Below are 15,459 nucleotides of genomic sequence, written 5' to 3'. Positions count from 1 at the left end.
GCAAATGTTATTTGGGAAAACAATATAGGGTTGTTAGTGCTGACAATGAGTTGAAGCATCTGGATATATTGAAAAAGAATTAGCTTGGTGGTGGTTGCACAACAATGTGACTGTAAACTTAAAATGGTTAAAATGGTAACTTTTATGTTACAAACTAGAGGCCTGGTGCATGAAATGTGTGCACTCCAGGGGATCCCTCACCCTGGCCTGTGCCTTCTCGCAGTCCAGGAGCCCTTGGGGGATGTCTGTCAGTCGGACATCCTTAGTACTGCCGCAGAGGTGGGAGAGGCTCCCACCACCACTGCTGCACTTGCCAGCTGTGAGCCCGGCTTCTGGCTGAGCAGCGCTCCCCTTGTGGGAGCACACTGACCACCAGGGGGCAACTCCTGCATTGAGCGTCTGCCCCCTCGTGGTCAGTGAGCATCATAGCAACTGGTCGTTCCACTGTTGGACCGAAACTGGCTCTCCAACATCTCCTGAGGGGTCCCGAATTGTGAGAGGGCGCAGGCCAGGCGGCGGGACCCACTGGTGCATTATCAGGGCCAGGGAGGGATGTGGGAGGTTGGCCAGCCATGGAGGCTCCAGGGCATGTTCAACCCGTCTCGCTCAGTCCTGATCAGCCGGACCCCAGCAGCAAGCTAACCTACCGGTTGGAGCATCTTACCCCTGGTGGTCAGTGCACGTCATAGCAACTGTTCAACCGGTCTACTGTCTGCCCCCTCGTGGTCAGTGCACATCATAGCAACTGTTCAACTGGTCTACTGCGTGCCCCCTGGTGGTCAGTGCACATTATACTGACTGGTCAACTGCCCCCTGGTGGTCAGTGCACGTCATAGCGAGCAGCTGAGTGGCCTTAGCATATCATTAGCATATTACGCTTTGATTGGTTGAATGGCCAACCAGATGACTGGACACTTAGCATATTAGGCTTTTATTATATAGGATATTTTACCACAATTTTAAAAAATGAAGAATTAGCATCGTTAACAGTTTTTGGATATTTCAACTGCACTTTTTCTGTCTGTCAAGCAACAACAAAAGTTTTTCTCTGAAAGTTCTTTTCCTAAAGAGTATTCATATGTAAAAGCTTTTAAAGTTTTTACAACTGTATTTAAATCAAATAAGTCTGCATTTGTTTTACTTATCTACTTTATAAACTTTTCTTTCTTGAGCCCAAAAGCATGAAGGAGGTAAGCGTGAGTAGGTCTGATAGGATGGTTATTTTAGAAGGAATCCATCAACAGATTCTGGCTGAGTCTTGCCAACAGCTCGGTCTATTTTCATTTAAGAAATTAAAAGCCTTTGCAGCACTATTAATGAAGTTCTATAGCCCTTCGAAAATGAAACTTCTTCTAAATAGGCAGACAGAATAACAGTTAAACCTAGGTCACTTCTAAGTTAATCACAAAATATATGTTAATTGAAAAAAATTAACTTGATATACAATTGTAAAGTTAAATTTTATTTTAAATATCTAAAAAACTGGTTTGTTTGCTTTTAAATTTTATTTTTTACTCCTAATGACCTTCTCTACTAGATCAAACAAACAAAAACTGGTTGTCCCCATGACCTTCTTATAGATCCCTATGCTGTTAAAAGTAATGGAATATGGCTAGAAAGTGAAAACAACTTAAGGAGAAGTGATGTGGAACTTAAGAAGAATGGCAGGTTTTAGAGGTGTCAGTAATATCTCTGATATAATAGGATAGAAATATCCTGATAGTTTTCAGGAGGGCTGGCCAGATGGTGAGGGAGCTAGCTTTTTCCCAGTGCTTCCTGCCTTGTTGAATGCTTTACCTCATTTCATTTAGTTCTCACATTAAGCCTACAAGATATGTAATATTATTCTCATTTTACAGCTAAGAAAAATGAAGTTCAAGGAAGTTAAATAACTCACCCAAGAATGTATCACCTTTGTGGAGTGACAGATGGAATTGGAACTCAGGTCTCTCTTGACTGTAAATCAATGCTCTTTCTATCAAACCATTCTCAGAACCCTGTGCTGAAAGGCTCTGTGCTTGGATCTTTGCCTTGAAATGATCTACCTTTGCAGCAGAAAGCTCCCTTTCTTCTCTTTGCTGGATAACTTATACCCTGCCTGTTCTAAAAAGATACCAGGCTGCTACAGAGATCTGAGAAGCTGTCCAGTTATCATGCTGTTTGAGGAGACTCAAATCCTTTCGCATTATGCTGTGGAAACAGTGTTTTTGTCCATCTGCAAATGAATACTAGTGTATGTTCACAACAGGCAAATATGTAGAGACAAAGTGGACCAGTGGTTGCTAAGGGCTGGAGGAGAAGGGTGGGGTTTGGGAGTATTAGTTAAAGGGTATGAGGTGATGGAGTTGTTCTAAATTGATTGTGGTGATGCTTAGTAACTGAGTATACTAAAAATGTAATTGTAAGCTTTTTAAAAAAGAAAGAACACTGTTATGTACAAGCCCGATAACCCAGATCATAAATACACAAGGGAAGGATTGTAACAAAATTTCACCCATTTCTAGTTGTATGGCAGCTACAGCTAGGCCTAAGGAAGTTGCTGGTGTCATTCAAATATGTGTGTATGTTGTGGGGTTGGGATCGGTGAAGGGAGATCACACACCCGGGCCAGGGGCTGGAAGGAGGGTCTTCTCCAGCCTTTAGCTTCTCGGTGGTACTCAGCTCTGTCAGACCTGAGAATCTGATTAAAAGAAACGCATGTGGTCTGGGTGAGAGTGATGAGTGAGCAATTGAGAGTATGCGCTGTCTGATGTTTTATACCATGCATTAACATTTGAAAACTTTTTAAGCAGTGTTTCATAAGGATTAAAACTTCTAGCTTTCCAGCTGCATGTTTATACTGGCTGTCCCTCCTTTTTTTTGTTTGTAAGTCATTGTGGTTATGGGCATTTTGAGCCTAACTAGACATCCCAGAAACCATCTATCTGGCTTCTTGGCAGTGGAAATTTTAAACCAGTTGCCTTTCAGACAATGCTGCTTCCTCTTGTTTATGATTTGATTTTGTGTTTGGAGAGAGAGCTTCCTAGACTTGCTAGTTTTGTTCTATGACCGAGTAGAGTAGACTGTGAGATCAGTATGCTGCAGTAGAAAGAGCTCAGACCTGGGATCATAAGAGATACAGGGTGAAGTCTTGGCTTCAGCTGTATTACCTGGGAAAGATAACTTCCCTCAGTTCTTCATAAATTGAGGAGGGTGATAACTATCTCATAGGGTTTCTGTATTAAATGAGATACACTATATTTAAAACACTTAGCAGTGCCTGACAGATAATAGATTTCTAATAAATGTTAAAGTTTTCTTTCCTTAAAGAAAAGAGACATTTCTATACATATTTTTATTCATTTACAAGAAACTTACTGACTGTATCCACTATGTGCCCAGCACTGTGTTAGGGTGTGGGGATACAGAAACTGATGTATACAAAGGTGGGAGGATAGTTACTTCCCTGTTTTTAGTGGAGGTATTGTTTGAGCTCTTTCAGGCCTAAGAATAATATCAAGTTTACTGCTCGTGACTATTTTCAGCCAGCATTTTGAAGCTTCTTAAGGTGACCAAATACTACAATAATAATATCTGTATATTATGTTTATTGTTTATACAATATTTTCACATTCATGATTTTTGTGATTCTTTGTGTGCCTGTAACAACACAATGAGGGGATAGAGTTATATATAGGATCAAAATTTTTGTGTGCTATTGAAGTTGAGTTCATAGTAATTTGAAATAGATTGTTATAAATTAAGATGTTAATTGTAATCCCCAGGGTGACCACTAAGAAAATAACCTTAAACTTACACAACATTATAATATAGTAGGTTTCCAGTTGTTTGTATGGAAAATAATACAATTAATAAATAATAATACAAGAATAAACTGTGTTTCATGTACTCAAAACTGTATACCTACTTTTGCTCCACCCTGTATATATCAGTTATATCTCAGTAAAGTTGAGAAAAAAGAAGCATCTAGATTGCAAAGAAAGAAGTAAAATTACTCTATTTACAAGTGACCTGATGTTATTCATAGGAAATCCTAAAGAATTCATGAAAAACTATTAGAACTAATAAACTAGCAAAGTTGCAGGATACAAAAATCAGTTGAATTTCTATTCACTAATAGTGAACAATCTGAAAATATAATTAGGAAAGCAATTCCATTTACAATAGCATCAACAAGAATAGAATAGTTATGAATAAGTTTAACCCTAAAGGTGTAAAACTTGACACTGGAAACTACAAAACACTGTTGAAAGAAATTAAAGAGGACCTAGATAAAAGGAAACACCACTGTGCTTATGGATTAGAAGACTTAATATTATGATGCCAGTATTTCCCGACTGGTTTCACAGGTTCATTGCAATACCTATTAAAATGCCAATCTCCTTTTTTTGCAGAAATGAAAAGCTGATACTAAAATTCACATATGGAATTATAAAGGATCTCAAATAGCCAAAACAATCTTGAAAAAGAACAGAAGTGGAGACTCACACTTTTCTAACTTCAAAACTTACTGCAAAGCTACAGCCATTGAAGGAGTGTAGTACTGAAATAAGGGTAGAGATATCAATCTTTGGAATAGAATTGAGAGTCCTGAAATAAACTCATTCATCTGTGGTCAGCTGGTTTTCAATAAGGGTGCCAAGACCACTTGACAGGGGAAAGAATAGTCTGTTCACATATGGTACTGGGACAAGCTGGATATCCACATGCCAAAGAATAAAGTTACAGAAGACCCCAACCTCACACCATACATAAAAATTAAGTCAAATTGGACCAGACACCTAAATGTAAGAGCTAAAACTATAAAACTCTTAGAAGATAACTTTAGAGAGTTTAGCAGTATATAAATACTGCTTTCCTATAGTGCTGTCATTCTCTGGTGCGGTGGACTTCAGTGACTGGACGCGCTTGCTGGTCAAGGTTACCTTTTTGTCAGTCCGTTTCTAGTGCTTTGCACAGAGTTGGCGCTCAGTAAAGTCTGCTGACCAAATGAATGGAAGAAGCAATGACAATTTCAGTTATACTGAGGCTTACCCAAAAGATTTTAAATGATCAGAAACTGCTTTGGGTGTCTTTCTGTGTGCTTGAGTGATGCAAATGTAGCTTTCCTTCCTGGGCCTTTTTATTATTTTTACCACAAATCGCATTTAGTGTGTATATAAGGAGGTTCTCCTTACCACCAGGTACTTGTCATTTGTACCTCTGATAACTTGGGCATGTAGTCAGTGTCTTTAAATTTGACTCTGTTACTGCTGATGAAATGGATTTATAAACACTTTTTAAAAATATATTAAGCTAATTCTTAATTATGGAATGTTTGGACCTTAAAGTATAGGTGTAGCCTCAGTTTGAACACCTAATGACACAGAGCTCAGTACCTCCTAGGGCTGTCACTGAACTGCTCTGACTATTGAAAGTTACCAAGTTCTTTCTTAGGTTGATTAATGTTTAAGTGTCTACTTCTTTCTCCAATGAAATCATGCCAAACAAGTCATATATTTGAAATAATAATGCTGTCTTTTTCAGCTCTGTATCCATTCCATTCCCCCTGACCCAAAGTACATGGTATTCACTGCGACATTTTAATCTGCAATCCAATTTACTTCTGGGTGGCTTACAAGACTGACAGTTTGTGTACGTTCTGGGAGTACAAATGGATTTCAGTATTGGTCTAGGTAAAATACACACCAAGCTGACTTCTAAGCTGCCTTTTAGGGGGATGTTGAAGTTTGCTACCTGTTCCAAAATAAATCTCACACTAGAAGGTACAACTCTCACATTGTTTAGGTTCATTGTTGAATTTTCTTGAAGTGCAGACATGTAATGCAGGTTGGCCACCACTTTCTCCTGTTGACAACATAGCATAGATTTGTTCATCAGATTGAACATCTAGCAAGGTGATGTGGGCATGAGACATAGGATGAGAAGTTTTGAATGGGAGGAATAACACAGAAATGCTGGGATGGAAGTCATAGGTAGGACAGGCCTTTGCTAGAGATGTAGGAAGAGGAGAGGTGCCCTGAAAATATACCTCATTAACACCTTTATAAATTTTCTCTGACATAGTAAAACTTTAAAAGTAAGTCGTTTGCTACAAAAAAAGTAGATATGATGTGTTCCATTCCAAAGCTAAGTAAAACTATTTAAGGAAATAATTTCTGTTTGGAATAATCTGCATGACTGTGTGTCCATCTTGACTTTTGGCTTTTCCAGCCCTGCTCTCACTCCATCCCAAGTAACTAATAACCCCCTCTTTTATGCTAGTCTGTCTTTTAGGCACACTTTTTTGTTGTACCATTTCACTGTATGGTATTGAACTGTTTATTTGTATACCTCACTGGACTCTGATTCCTTGAAGACTTAGACGATAACTTATTCTTCTCTGTGTTTTCACTGCCCAGATAATGCTCATCAGTGAATGGAATTTTGTAGGTACTTACATATTTGTAGGTACTTAAATGTTTGTTTCATGGCTGATTTAGATTGTTTGTGGAGACATTTGAAGGGGGGAAATCTATTGTTTGCAAAGGTGATTGAACAGTGTGTCCACTCTATTAAGGAAGGTGAAGTAGCCCTGTCTCTCTCAAAGCATGAGCAAAACAGCCATTAGTCTTGTGTTATTGAAGCAGTTCTAGTTTGGAAAGAAAAGCTTAAACCAAATGTCCTCTCTGGAGAACTCTTCTTCTTTTGACAGGATTTGTTCTTTGAATGTGTTTTGTTACTAAATTAACTCATTTCCCATTGCAGTTGCCAAAAGGAATTGTCTTTCTTGGTGGGTGGCTTTGAAAAGACAGAAGAGATTTTCATTTTTTTTTCCCCTTAGCCAGTATTATGGGCTACGCCTGACTATTTGTCTTTTATTTATTCTTTTTTAGGAACCTAAAGGTAGAAAGGAGTCAGAGCTGCAGTGACACTGCTCAGAACAGAACGAGGAGCAGACTCCGAGCAGCCCCAACCAGCAAAGCCAAGGTACACCTCAGACACAGGCCCTGGCATCCAGTCCGTCTGCTACCGACTGTCCATGGCCAGGAAAGAAACCATTCCATGAGAAGAGGCACAAGGGTCCTGGGCAGACTGGTTATGTTGGGGAACTTTATAAATAGCTATGATGGGAAGACAGTTTGAATTGGTAGCCAGATGGTTGGCATGAGGGTTGACAGACGAACATTTTTAGAAGTTCTAGATGACTTTTTTTCCTATAGATTTTTATTTTATTTATTTTTATTTTTTTTATTTTTTATTTTTTTTATTGCTTAAAGTATTACAAAGGGTATTACATATGTGTCCTTTTTTTCCCCCCCCGCCCTTGACAGTCCCCTAGCCTCCCCTATCCCCCAGTGTCTTATGTCCATTGGTTATGCTTATATGCATGCATACAAGTCCTTTGGTTGGTCTCTTACCCCCCTCCCTCCTGCCCCCCAACCCTCTCCGGCCTTCCCGCTGCAGTTTGACAATCTGTTTGAGGCAGCTCTGCCTCTGTATCTATTATTGTTCAAAAGTTTATAATGGTCTCTATTATCCATGAATGAGTGAGATCATGTGGTATTTTTCCTTCATTGACTGGCTTATTTCACTTAGCACAATGCTCTCCAATTCCATCCATGCTGTTGCAAATGGTAAGAGTTCCTTCCTTTTTACAGCAGCATAGTATTCCATCGTGTAGATGTACCACAGTTTTCTAATCCATTCATCTACTGATGGGCACTTAGGCTGTTTCCAGATCTTAGCTATGGTGAATTGTGCTGCTATGAACATAGGAGTGCATATATCCTTTCTGATTGGTGTTTCTGGTTTCTTGGGATATATTCCTAGAAGTGGGATCACAGGGTCAAATGGGAGTTCCATTTTCAGTTTTTTGAGGAAACTCCATACTATCTTCCATAGTGGCTGCACCAGTCTGCATTCCCACCAGCAGTGCACAGGTGTTCCTTTTTCTCCACATCCTCTCCAGCACTTGTCGTTTGTTGATTTGTTGATGATAGCCAGTCTGACAGGTGTGAGATGGTACCTCATTGTTATTTTGATTTGCATCTCTCGGATGATTAGTGACTTTGAGCATGTTTTCATATGTCTCTTGGCTTTCTGAATGTCCTCTTTTGAAAGGTGTCTATTTAGGTCCTTTGCCCATTTTTTGATTGGATTGTTTATCTTCCTTTTGTTAAGTTGTATGAGTTCCCTATAAATTTTGGAGATTAGGCCCTTATCAGATATGACATTGGCAAATATGTTTTCCCACACAGTGGGTTTTCTCGTTGTTTTGTTGATGGTTTCTTTTGCTGTGCAGAAGCTTTTTACTTTGATGTAGTACCATTTGTTCATTTTCTCTTTAGTTTCAAGTGCCCTAGGAGCTATATCAGTGAAGAAATTGCTTCGGCATATGTCTGAGATTTTGTTGCCTTTGGATTCTTCTAGAATTTTTATGGTTTCCTGTCATACATTTAAGTCCTTTATCCATTTTGAGTTTATTTTTGTGTATGGTGTGAGTTGGTGGTCTAGTTTCATTTTCTTGCATATATCTGTCCAATTTTCCCAACACCATTTATTGAAGAGACTATCTTGGCTCCATTGTATGTTCTTGCCTCCTTTGTCAAAATATTAATTGAGCATATTGGTTCGGGCTGATTTCTGGGCTCTCTATTCTATTCCATTGATCTATATGACTGTTCTTGTGCCAGTACCAGGCAGTTTTGAGAACAGTGGCTTTGTAATACAGCTTGATATCTGGTATTGAGATCCCACCTACTTTGTTCTTTTTCAGGATTGCTGCAGCTATTCGGGGTCTTTTTTTATTCCAGATGAATTTTTGGAGATTTCGTTCTAGATCTGTGAAGTATGCCGTTGGTATTTTAATGGGAAGTGCGTTGAATTTCCCTATAGATTTTTAATTGTATTGTTTCAAGTTTGTAGGAATTTCTGAAAATGTTGTACATCCTAGGTTAGGGATTTTCCCCTTTTCTTAGGCTTATATCACTCTTTATCCCTTTTCTTATCCTTTCCCTCCCTATCTCTCTACCATTATGAAGGAATTATGAAGAAAAACACACATGTATATATATGTATGTATAATCTTTTTAACCTCTTTCAGGTCACAACTATAACCCCAACCTCCAACCCCATCATCGGTGTCCTCTTGTCCACTCAGAACAACCGCTGCCTCTCCGCCCCTGACCTGACCATTGAAAAGCGTCTGCCCTTCAGCTCCCTCTCATCCTTGGCCTCCCTGCATAAGCCCGAGCGCTCCATCAGCCCTGAGAGCAATGACAGCATCTCCGAAGAGCTCAACCATTTCAAGCCCATCGTCTGCTCACCATGTACGCCTCCCAAGAGACTCCCCGATGGCCGTGTGCTGAGCCCCCTCATCATCAAATCAACACCCCGCAACCTAAACAGAAGCCTACAGAAGCAGACTTCTTATGAGGCCAGTCCACGGATCCTCAAAAAGTGGGAGCAGATCTTCCAGGAGCGGCAGATCAAAAAAACCCTTTCGAAAGCCACCCTCACCTCCTTGGCTCCAGAAACAGGGGACGGCATGCTCGTTTCTGAAGTTATCCATTCTAGCAAGGAGAGGCCGCGTCTGGCTTTAAATACAAGACTGTCCAGGGGGCATGTGCTCTCTGAGTGTATTGGACCCACCCCCGCTGACCCGGATTATTTCCCCTCTGGTAGCCAAACAAAAGCACAACAGGGCAGTGACAGTAAAAGGAGCACTGAGATCCCACTGGAAACCTGCTGTTCTTCAGAATTCAGAGCGGGAGCCAGTGGGTCTTTGAGAGAAAAGTTTGAAGGGTCAGGGTCAACCGCAGATGCCAAGTTAGACAAAACTTGTATAAGCACAGCCATGAAAACCTCGGCGATTAATTCACTGCTGCCCAAAAACACTGTTTCAGGTGGGGTCCTCAAAACAAAGAAACAGCTGCAGACAGTGAATCATTTTGATCTGCCCAATGGTGTCCTGGCAGACAACCTAGGTGAGGAACCACTTCCTGCCTTGCGTCGGGGCCGGAAAAGACACTGTAAGACCAAGCACTTGGAACAAAATGGGTCCCTTAAGAAACGGCGACAGAGCAGTGGTGAGTTGGGTCTGGCTCCAGCAGACCCAGTTCTGCGAGAGATGGAGCAGAAGTTGCAGCAAGAGGAAGAAGACAGGCAGCTGGCTCTGCAATTGCAGCGCATGTTTGACAATGAGAGACGGACTGTGAGTCGGCGAAAAGGAAGCGTGGATCAGTATCTCTTACGGTCCAGCAACATGGCCGGGGCCAAGTAGCACCTCATGAACAGTGTTACCTACTTTTAAGAGGTCTTTGTTTTGGGCTTGGTCATTTATACTGAAGAGCAGAGTGTTCTGACTTGGGGTTTTTCTTCATGGCAAAACACCCCGATGTGGTTCTGAGAGGTTCCAGAGCCTTTGTAGTCTATATCCAAGGGAACTGTTTGTCTGCTTCCCTGTGACCCAGGCCAGAAGCACCCCGCCCCTAGGTGGCCCAGGCCTGAGGGCTTCGCTCCAAATCTGGCAGCACCCACTTGGAATGAGATTGAGGAGCACAATGGCCAGAGTTAGAAATGGTAGCGGAAAGAGGGGATACCTTCTCAACCGATAGATCTCCTGACTTCTTTTAACAGAGTGTATTTTCAAATCGGCCTTGCAGATAAAAATAAGTTCCATCTTTTTCAAAGAAGTGGAACAGTATAGTTCTTTGGCAGATTCCGAAAGGTCATGTTAGCCCTTCTCCCGACCCTAGCCACAAGTAAATATTCCTAATGAGACCAGTGAGTTTATGCTTCTACAAAAGCTAATTAACATTCCCTGTTAAAAAGTAACATTTGATTAATGCTATATAGTTGACAGACCAATCAGTCATTGTTGAACTTGGTCTTACCAGGAGACCTAACGTGTAAGTGGGACTAACCCCATTTTTAGATGATGAAACTGCAGTGCAGGTGTTCAGGTTCTCTCAGCTAAGTGGCTTATCCCAGACTGACCACTGGGTCTCCCGACAACAAATCCCATGGATTTTCCACACTCACAGGTTGTTACATGGACTACGACCCAAGGTCATGGCTGGGGAGCCTGGGGAAAGCTGGCTAGGCATTGCGTACCCATTTTGCAAGATCCACATGCAGATACTTGAGGTTGACGGGAACTATAAACCTTACTGTGCAATTAGTCCCACCCCCACAGTTTACAGCCTCCTTTTTTCCAGGCTGTGAGATAAAAGACAGTTGGACATCTTTATTACTCTCCACGTGGCCAAGGGTTATCTGCAATGTTGATCTAAAGTCCAAAAACTTTGCCCAGAAGTCAGGCAAGAACAATGCTGAAACTCCATACTATGGAAAGGTATCTGGCTGGATGCAGCTGGTAAATTCAGTCCCATGGACCTTTGGGGTTTATTTTCCTTAGCAGCTGACACCATGTGTCTTTTGCATCCCTGGTGGTGCTTGGTGCTTCTGCCCATCTGGGCTCATTGAGAATAGGGATTAAGATGTGATTTTAGGGAATCTCAGATGGGCTGGCATTCCCTGTGCATGTATGAGCTGTTACTATAAAGTCACATGACTGGCATTTAACAAAGCTTTCAGAGCTTATATATCCCAATGTATGTTGTCCCCTTTGAGTGGTCCCAACAGGATACTGCATCGTTTTTCCAATGATGTTGGTGAAAACATGTCTGGAACTGTCTTCAAAGTCTAGAAACATCTGGAAACATAGACTCCTAAAATGTTAGAACTGGAAGGGACTTTAATGGTTAAATATTCCAACTTCTTCCTTTTATTCAGGCAGAAGCTAAGATCCAGAACAATGACTCACTGATCAGGGTCACTAGGGATTTACTCTATCCCCTTATTTTGCTTCTTCTCAGGAGTCTTGTCTCCCTTCTCTGAGAAAATCTGTAATCTTTTAGGGATCTAGGAGAGAAAATTTTAAATTTCAAACTAGTCAGAAGCTATTGAAACCTCTGGAAGAGAAGGTGGGATAACAAGGAGGTTTGGAATCACAAATGAGGTGCACCTTTAAAGTCACCAGAGCCATTTTGTGTGCAGCTCACAAGCAGTTCCCAGAGATAAGTTCCAGAGATGTCGTGAGCATTTTGGTGATCATTGTGATATGTGGAACCTCCTCAGTGACTGCTTTGGTGGGGAGTATCACTCACCTGAATGTATGTATCCTGTGTTCTCTGTGCGTACACACATGCAGATGTGTGTTTAAAAAACACATCAGTCTCATTACTTTATATTCACACCACTTCAGTTCTAGGTCCTACCAGCAACATATGCCCTCCAAAGGCTGCTGGAGGGCACATTGGTGCCCAGGATAGAAGAGCTGGCACTGGTCTGCAGAAGACAGAGAGGGTGACTTACTAAATGCCCACAGAGAAAACACCAGTTACTGCCATTTCAGTTAGTTCCTTTTTGATCTTAGTATTATTGAGAGGCTAATCTCATTGACAGTAGGAAAGACTTATTTTTCCACCTGCCACTTTTTTCTATATCTCCAATAATTCGAAAAATACTTTTCAGTTGGAACTGATTTTTGTTTTTGGAAAAAAAGATAAATATTTTTAATAGAAAAAATATATATATTTTAAATATTTCCCCAGAGTAATAACAAGTTTTAGCTTCAGGTGCAGAGTGAAAAGCTACTTGTTGGTAAGAGAATATTCCAAATTATGGATCCAGCTTACTGACTTTCCCCCTTAGCCCTGCTGTGGTGCCTACAATGGTATTGACAGTTGTTGTTTCCCATACTTCCAGCTGAGCAGTAGTACTTCAAATATATGCAAAGCAGTTTAGGATAGGGAGGGATGAGGCTTACTTTTTAATCTGCTTGGCTTTGAAGGAGGCAAAAACCACTAAGGTATTATCTGTATTTTAAGGTTCTTCCCATACTTAATAACTAAAACCTGAACACTTCTTCTTTCTGAAAAATTTCCCCTCTCCTGTTGCTTGGTTGTGAAGTTGATCACATATGGAGTTGTTGACATGGATTCTTTGGAGAAAAAGAAAGACAAGGTAGGGAAATAGAATAATGGGGAGGGTTTATCAGCTAGAATGAGAGATGCACTATTTCACAAAGCAAACATATTTATCACAAATCATTGGAATCTGATTCACCATACAAATTTCTCATGTTCTACTATCTTTGTTTCGTGTGTATATGCACTCTTTGTTTCTTCTTATTAAAGGGGAAGTCATGAAGGATGGAGGTCATTCTGATGGGAAATCTAAGCAATGTGGTGCCCTGAGAAGGGGGCTCTTAGCCCTTTTCCTTGGAGTGGGAATGACACTTGGGAACACGTCCCTGACTCTGTTGATTGTATCTGTTGGAAGAAGTCATCTGGGCCTGTTGGGTTGGTGTCAAATCAGGGTAGTATGTATCCAGCCCTTGGCCCCTTTCATGTAATTGCCTCTTTTTAAAAGGTTAGTTCTTTTTGACTGAGGCTTCCCAGGAAAACCTTTTGTAAGTGGCTTCATTTATTTTGTAAATTTAATTTTAAAATTTTTGCCTGGAGAGAGCACTGGTGATGAATGCCTTCTCTCTGTGCTTTTTGTTCATTTTCCCTAAAAAGCCCTTAAGAGATTAAAGCTGCTTAATGAATTGCTGTATGATTACAAACTGACTAAAATCGGAAGCTGCCACTGTGCTTGACTGGTGAAGCTGTGACCGCAGGCTGTGCTGCTGTCCATCCTTTCTGTCCCATTTGATGACATCGGCTGAGCTTCGAACTTGTGCCCACTTGTGCTGGGCGTGGAGATGCAAGATGGGAAGGACAGCCGCTGCTCTCGTGGAGCTCGTGTCTGATGGAATGCATCTGAATGTATATGTGGCTGGAGAGTTTGTTAATGGCCTCATGAAAGGCCCCTTCTTTCGTAGAGATGGTCTTGGATGGTGCCATTCAAGACACTGTCTGGCACCAAGCAGGCTGCCTTGAACATTTCAGACATTCCCATCAGTATTCGTGAATGTGATTGCAACACTGCTTCCCACTTCCTAAGTAATTTTGCCAGAAGAGAATGAATGTTATCCTCCAGTGATCATAGGACAATAAAGATCTCTTCAGAAGCTGCTTTTAGCATAAGCATCTATGGCAGCGGTTCTCAACCTGTGGGTCGCGACCCCTTTGGGGGTCCAACAGCCCTTTCACAGGGGTCACCTAAGACCACCAGAAAACACATATAATGACATATTGTTTTTGTGATTAATCACTATGCTTTAATTACGTTCAATTTGTAACAATGAAACTGGGGGTCACCACAACATGAGGAACTGTATTAAAGGGTCGCGGCGTTAGGAAGGTTGAGAACCACTGGTCTATGGCCACATCTCAACTTAGTAACCTCCTAACGTCTTCCCCAATCAGAACCGCTCAGCTGGAGCTGGCAGCAACGTGGGATTCCTTTCCTTTTTCTTGCCTGGCTTTTCCTTCAGATGGAGGGCCAGCAGGAGAGGAAGGAAAGAAAAATTGAAGCTGGAGCATAACCATAAAATACCATGCAGCTGGAATAGGCAGGCATGGAAATCATCCAAGTCAAACTCTCCCCCTTGCCATCCCTCTTCTTTTTTATGAAATTAGGAACTTGATGTCCAGCACCCTGTGTCCTATTTTATATTATAGTTTTCTAGGGTCTGAATAAATCATCCTTTAAGTTACACACACACACACACACACACACACACACACACACAATATTTGATAATGAGGGGGACAACCAAATGATTTAGGAGGATTTTTTAACAGTTTTTCTTCCTAATTTTTTAAGTTAGATTTAAAAGGTACCTATATCTCCTGAATATATACCCAGGTAGGGAAAATCCCCATAGTGTAAGGTGGATATGGAACCGTGGGAAGTGATATGTTTATTGGAACAGTCATTTTAACTACCAAGGGTTAAAACCCAGCCAGTCCTTCATTTTTCTTTAAAAATCAAGAACTTAGGGACTTAAATCTCTCTCACCAGCCTTTTCCTTCAACCCATAGAGGGGTCTTTGGGCCTGGTTTTTAGAACTAGTATAGCTGCTTATAAATTCTTGGGACTCAAAGAGAAAGCAGGTCTGCTTAGGGGAAGGTGGAGTGGGGGGCACAGTGGGATTCTAGGGAAAGGGGTTGCTGCATAGATTTTCCTCCAGAGAGGATCCAGAAATGTATCCTTATACATCAGTGTTATCCACTGTAACTTTCTTAAGAGGACTGTTCTACAGAAAAAGATACTTCAAGATATACAGAGGTCACCAGTTTAGAGGTTGATTAAACTGGATGAAGGAAAGTGCCATGACTGTATGTGCACATTGTTCTATGTATTATCAGTATTTTTTTTCTTCCTAAGAAAAATATTTACACACTTCGCTTTGAGTGAGTAAATGCTTCCTTAATGCCTTGTGAGTAAATGTGGGAGGCAACCTCAAACTTGGAGCAGGCTGCCTCTCTACCTTTTCTGGTGTCTTAAATCAAGAACTGGTTG

The 15,459-nt window shown here is 41.1% G+C and overlaps 1 protein-coding gene across 1 annotated transcript in view; it reads left to right on the top strand.

Moving 5' to 3' along the window:
* The window catches only part of RNF169 (ring finger protein 169), a 58,248-nt gene extending 44,186 nt beyond the window's left edge, over positions 1-14,062 (top strand). Inside the window, exons 5-6 of the mRNA XM_059708441.1 lie at positions 6,876-6,969; positions 9,086-14,062. Coding sequence (XP_059564424.1) covers positions 6,876-6,969; positions 9,086-10,264 — 1,273 coding nt within the window. The 3' untranslated portion in view covers positions 10,265-14,062. The remainder of the gene's footprint in view (positions 1-6,875; positions 6,970-9,085) is intronic.
* Positions 14,063-15,459: the final 1,397 nt, after the last annotated feature.

Source organism: Myotis daubentonii, chromosome 9 (assembly GCF_963259705.1).
Source record: "Myotis daubentonii chromosome 9, mMyoDau2.1, whole genome shotgun sequence".
NCBI classification, from domain to species: domain Eukaryota; kingdom Metazoa; phylum Chordata; class Mammalia; order Chiroptera; family Vespertilionidae; genus Myotis; species Myotis daubentonii.
The sequence above is the reverse complement of the archived record's forward strand: the minus strand, read 5'-3'. Positions and strand labels throughout refer to the sequence as shown.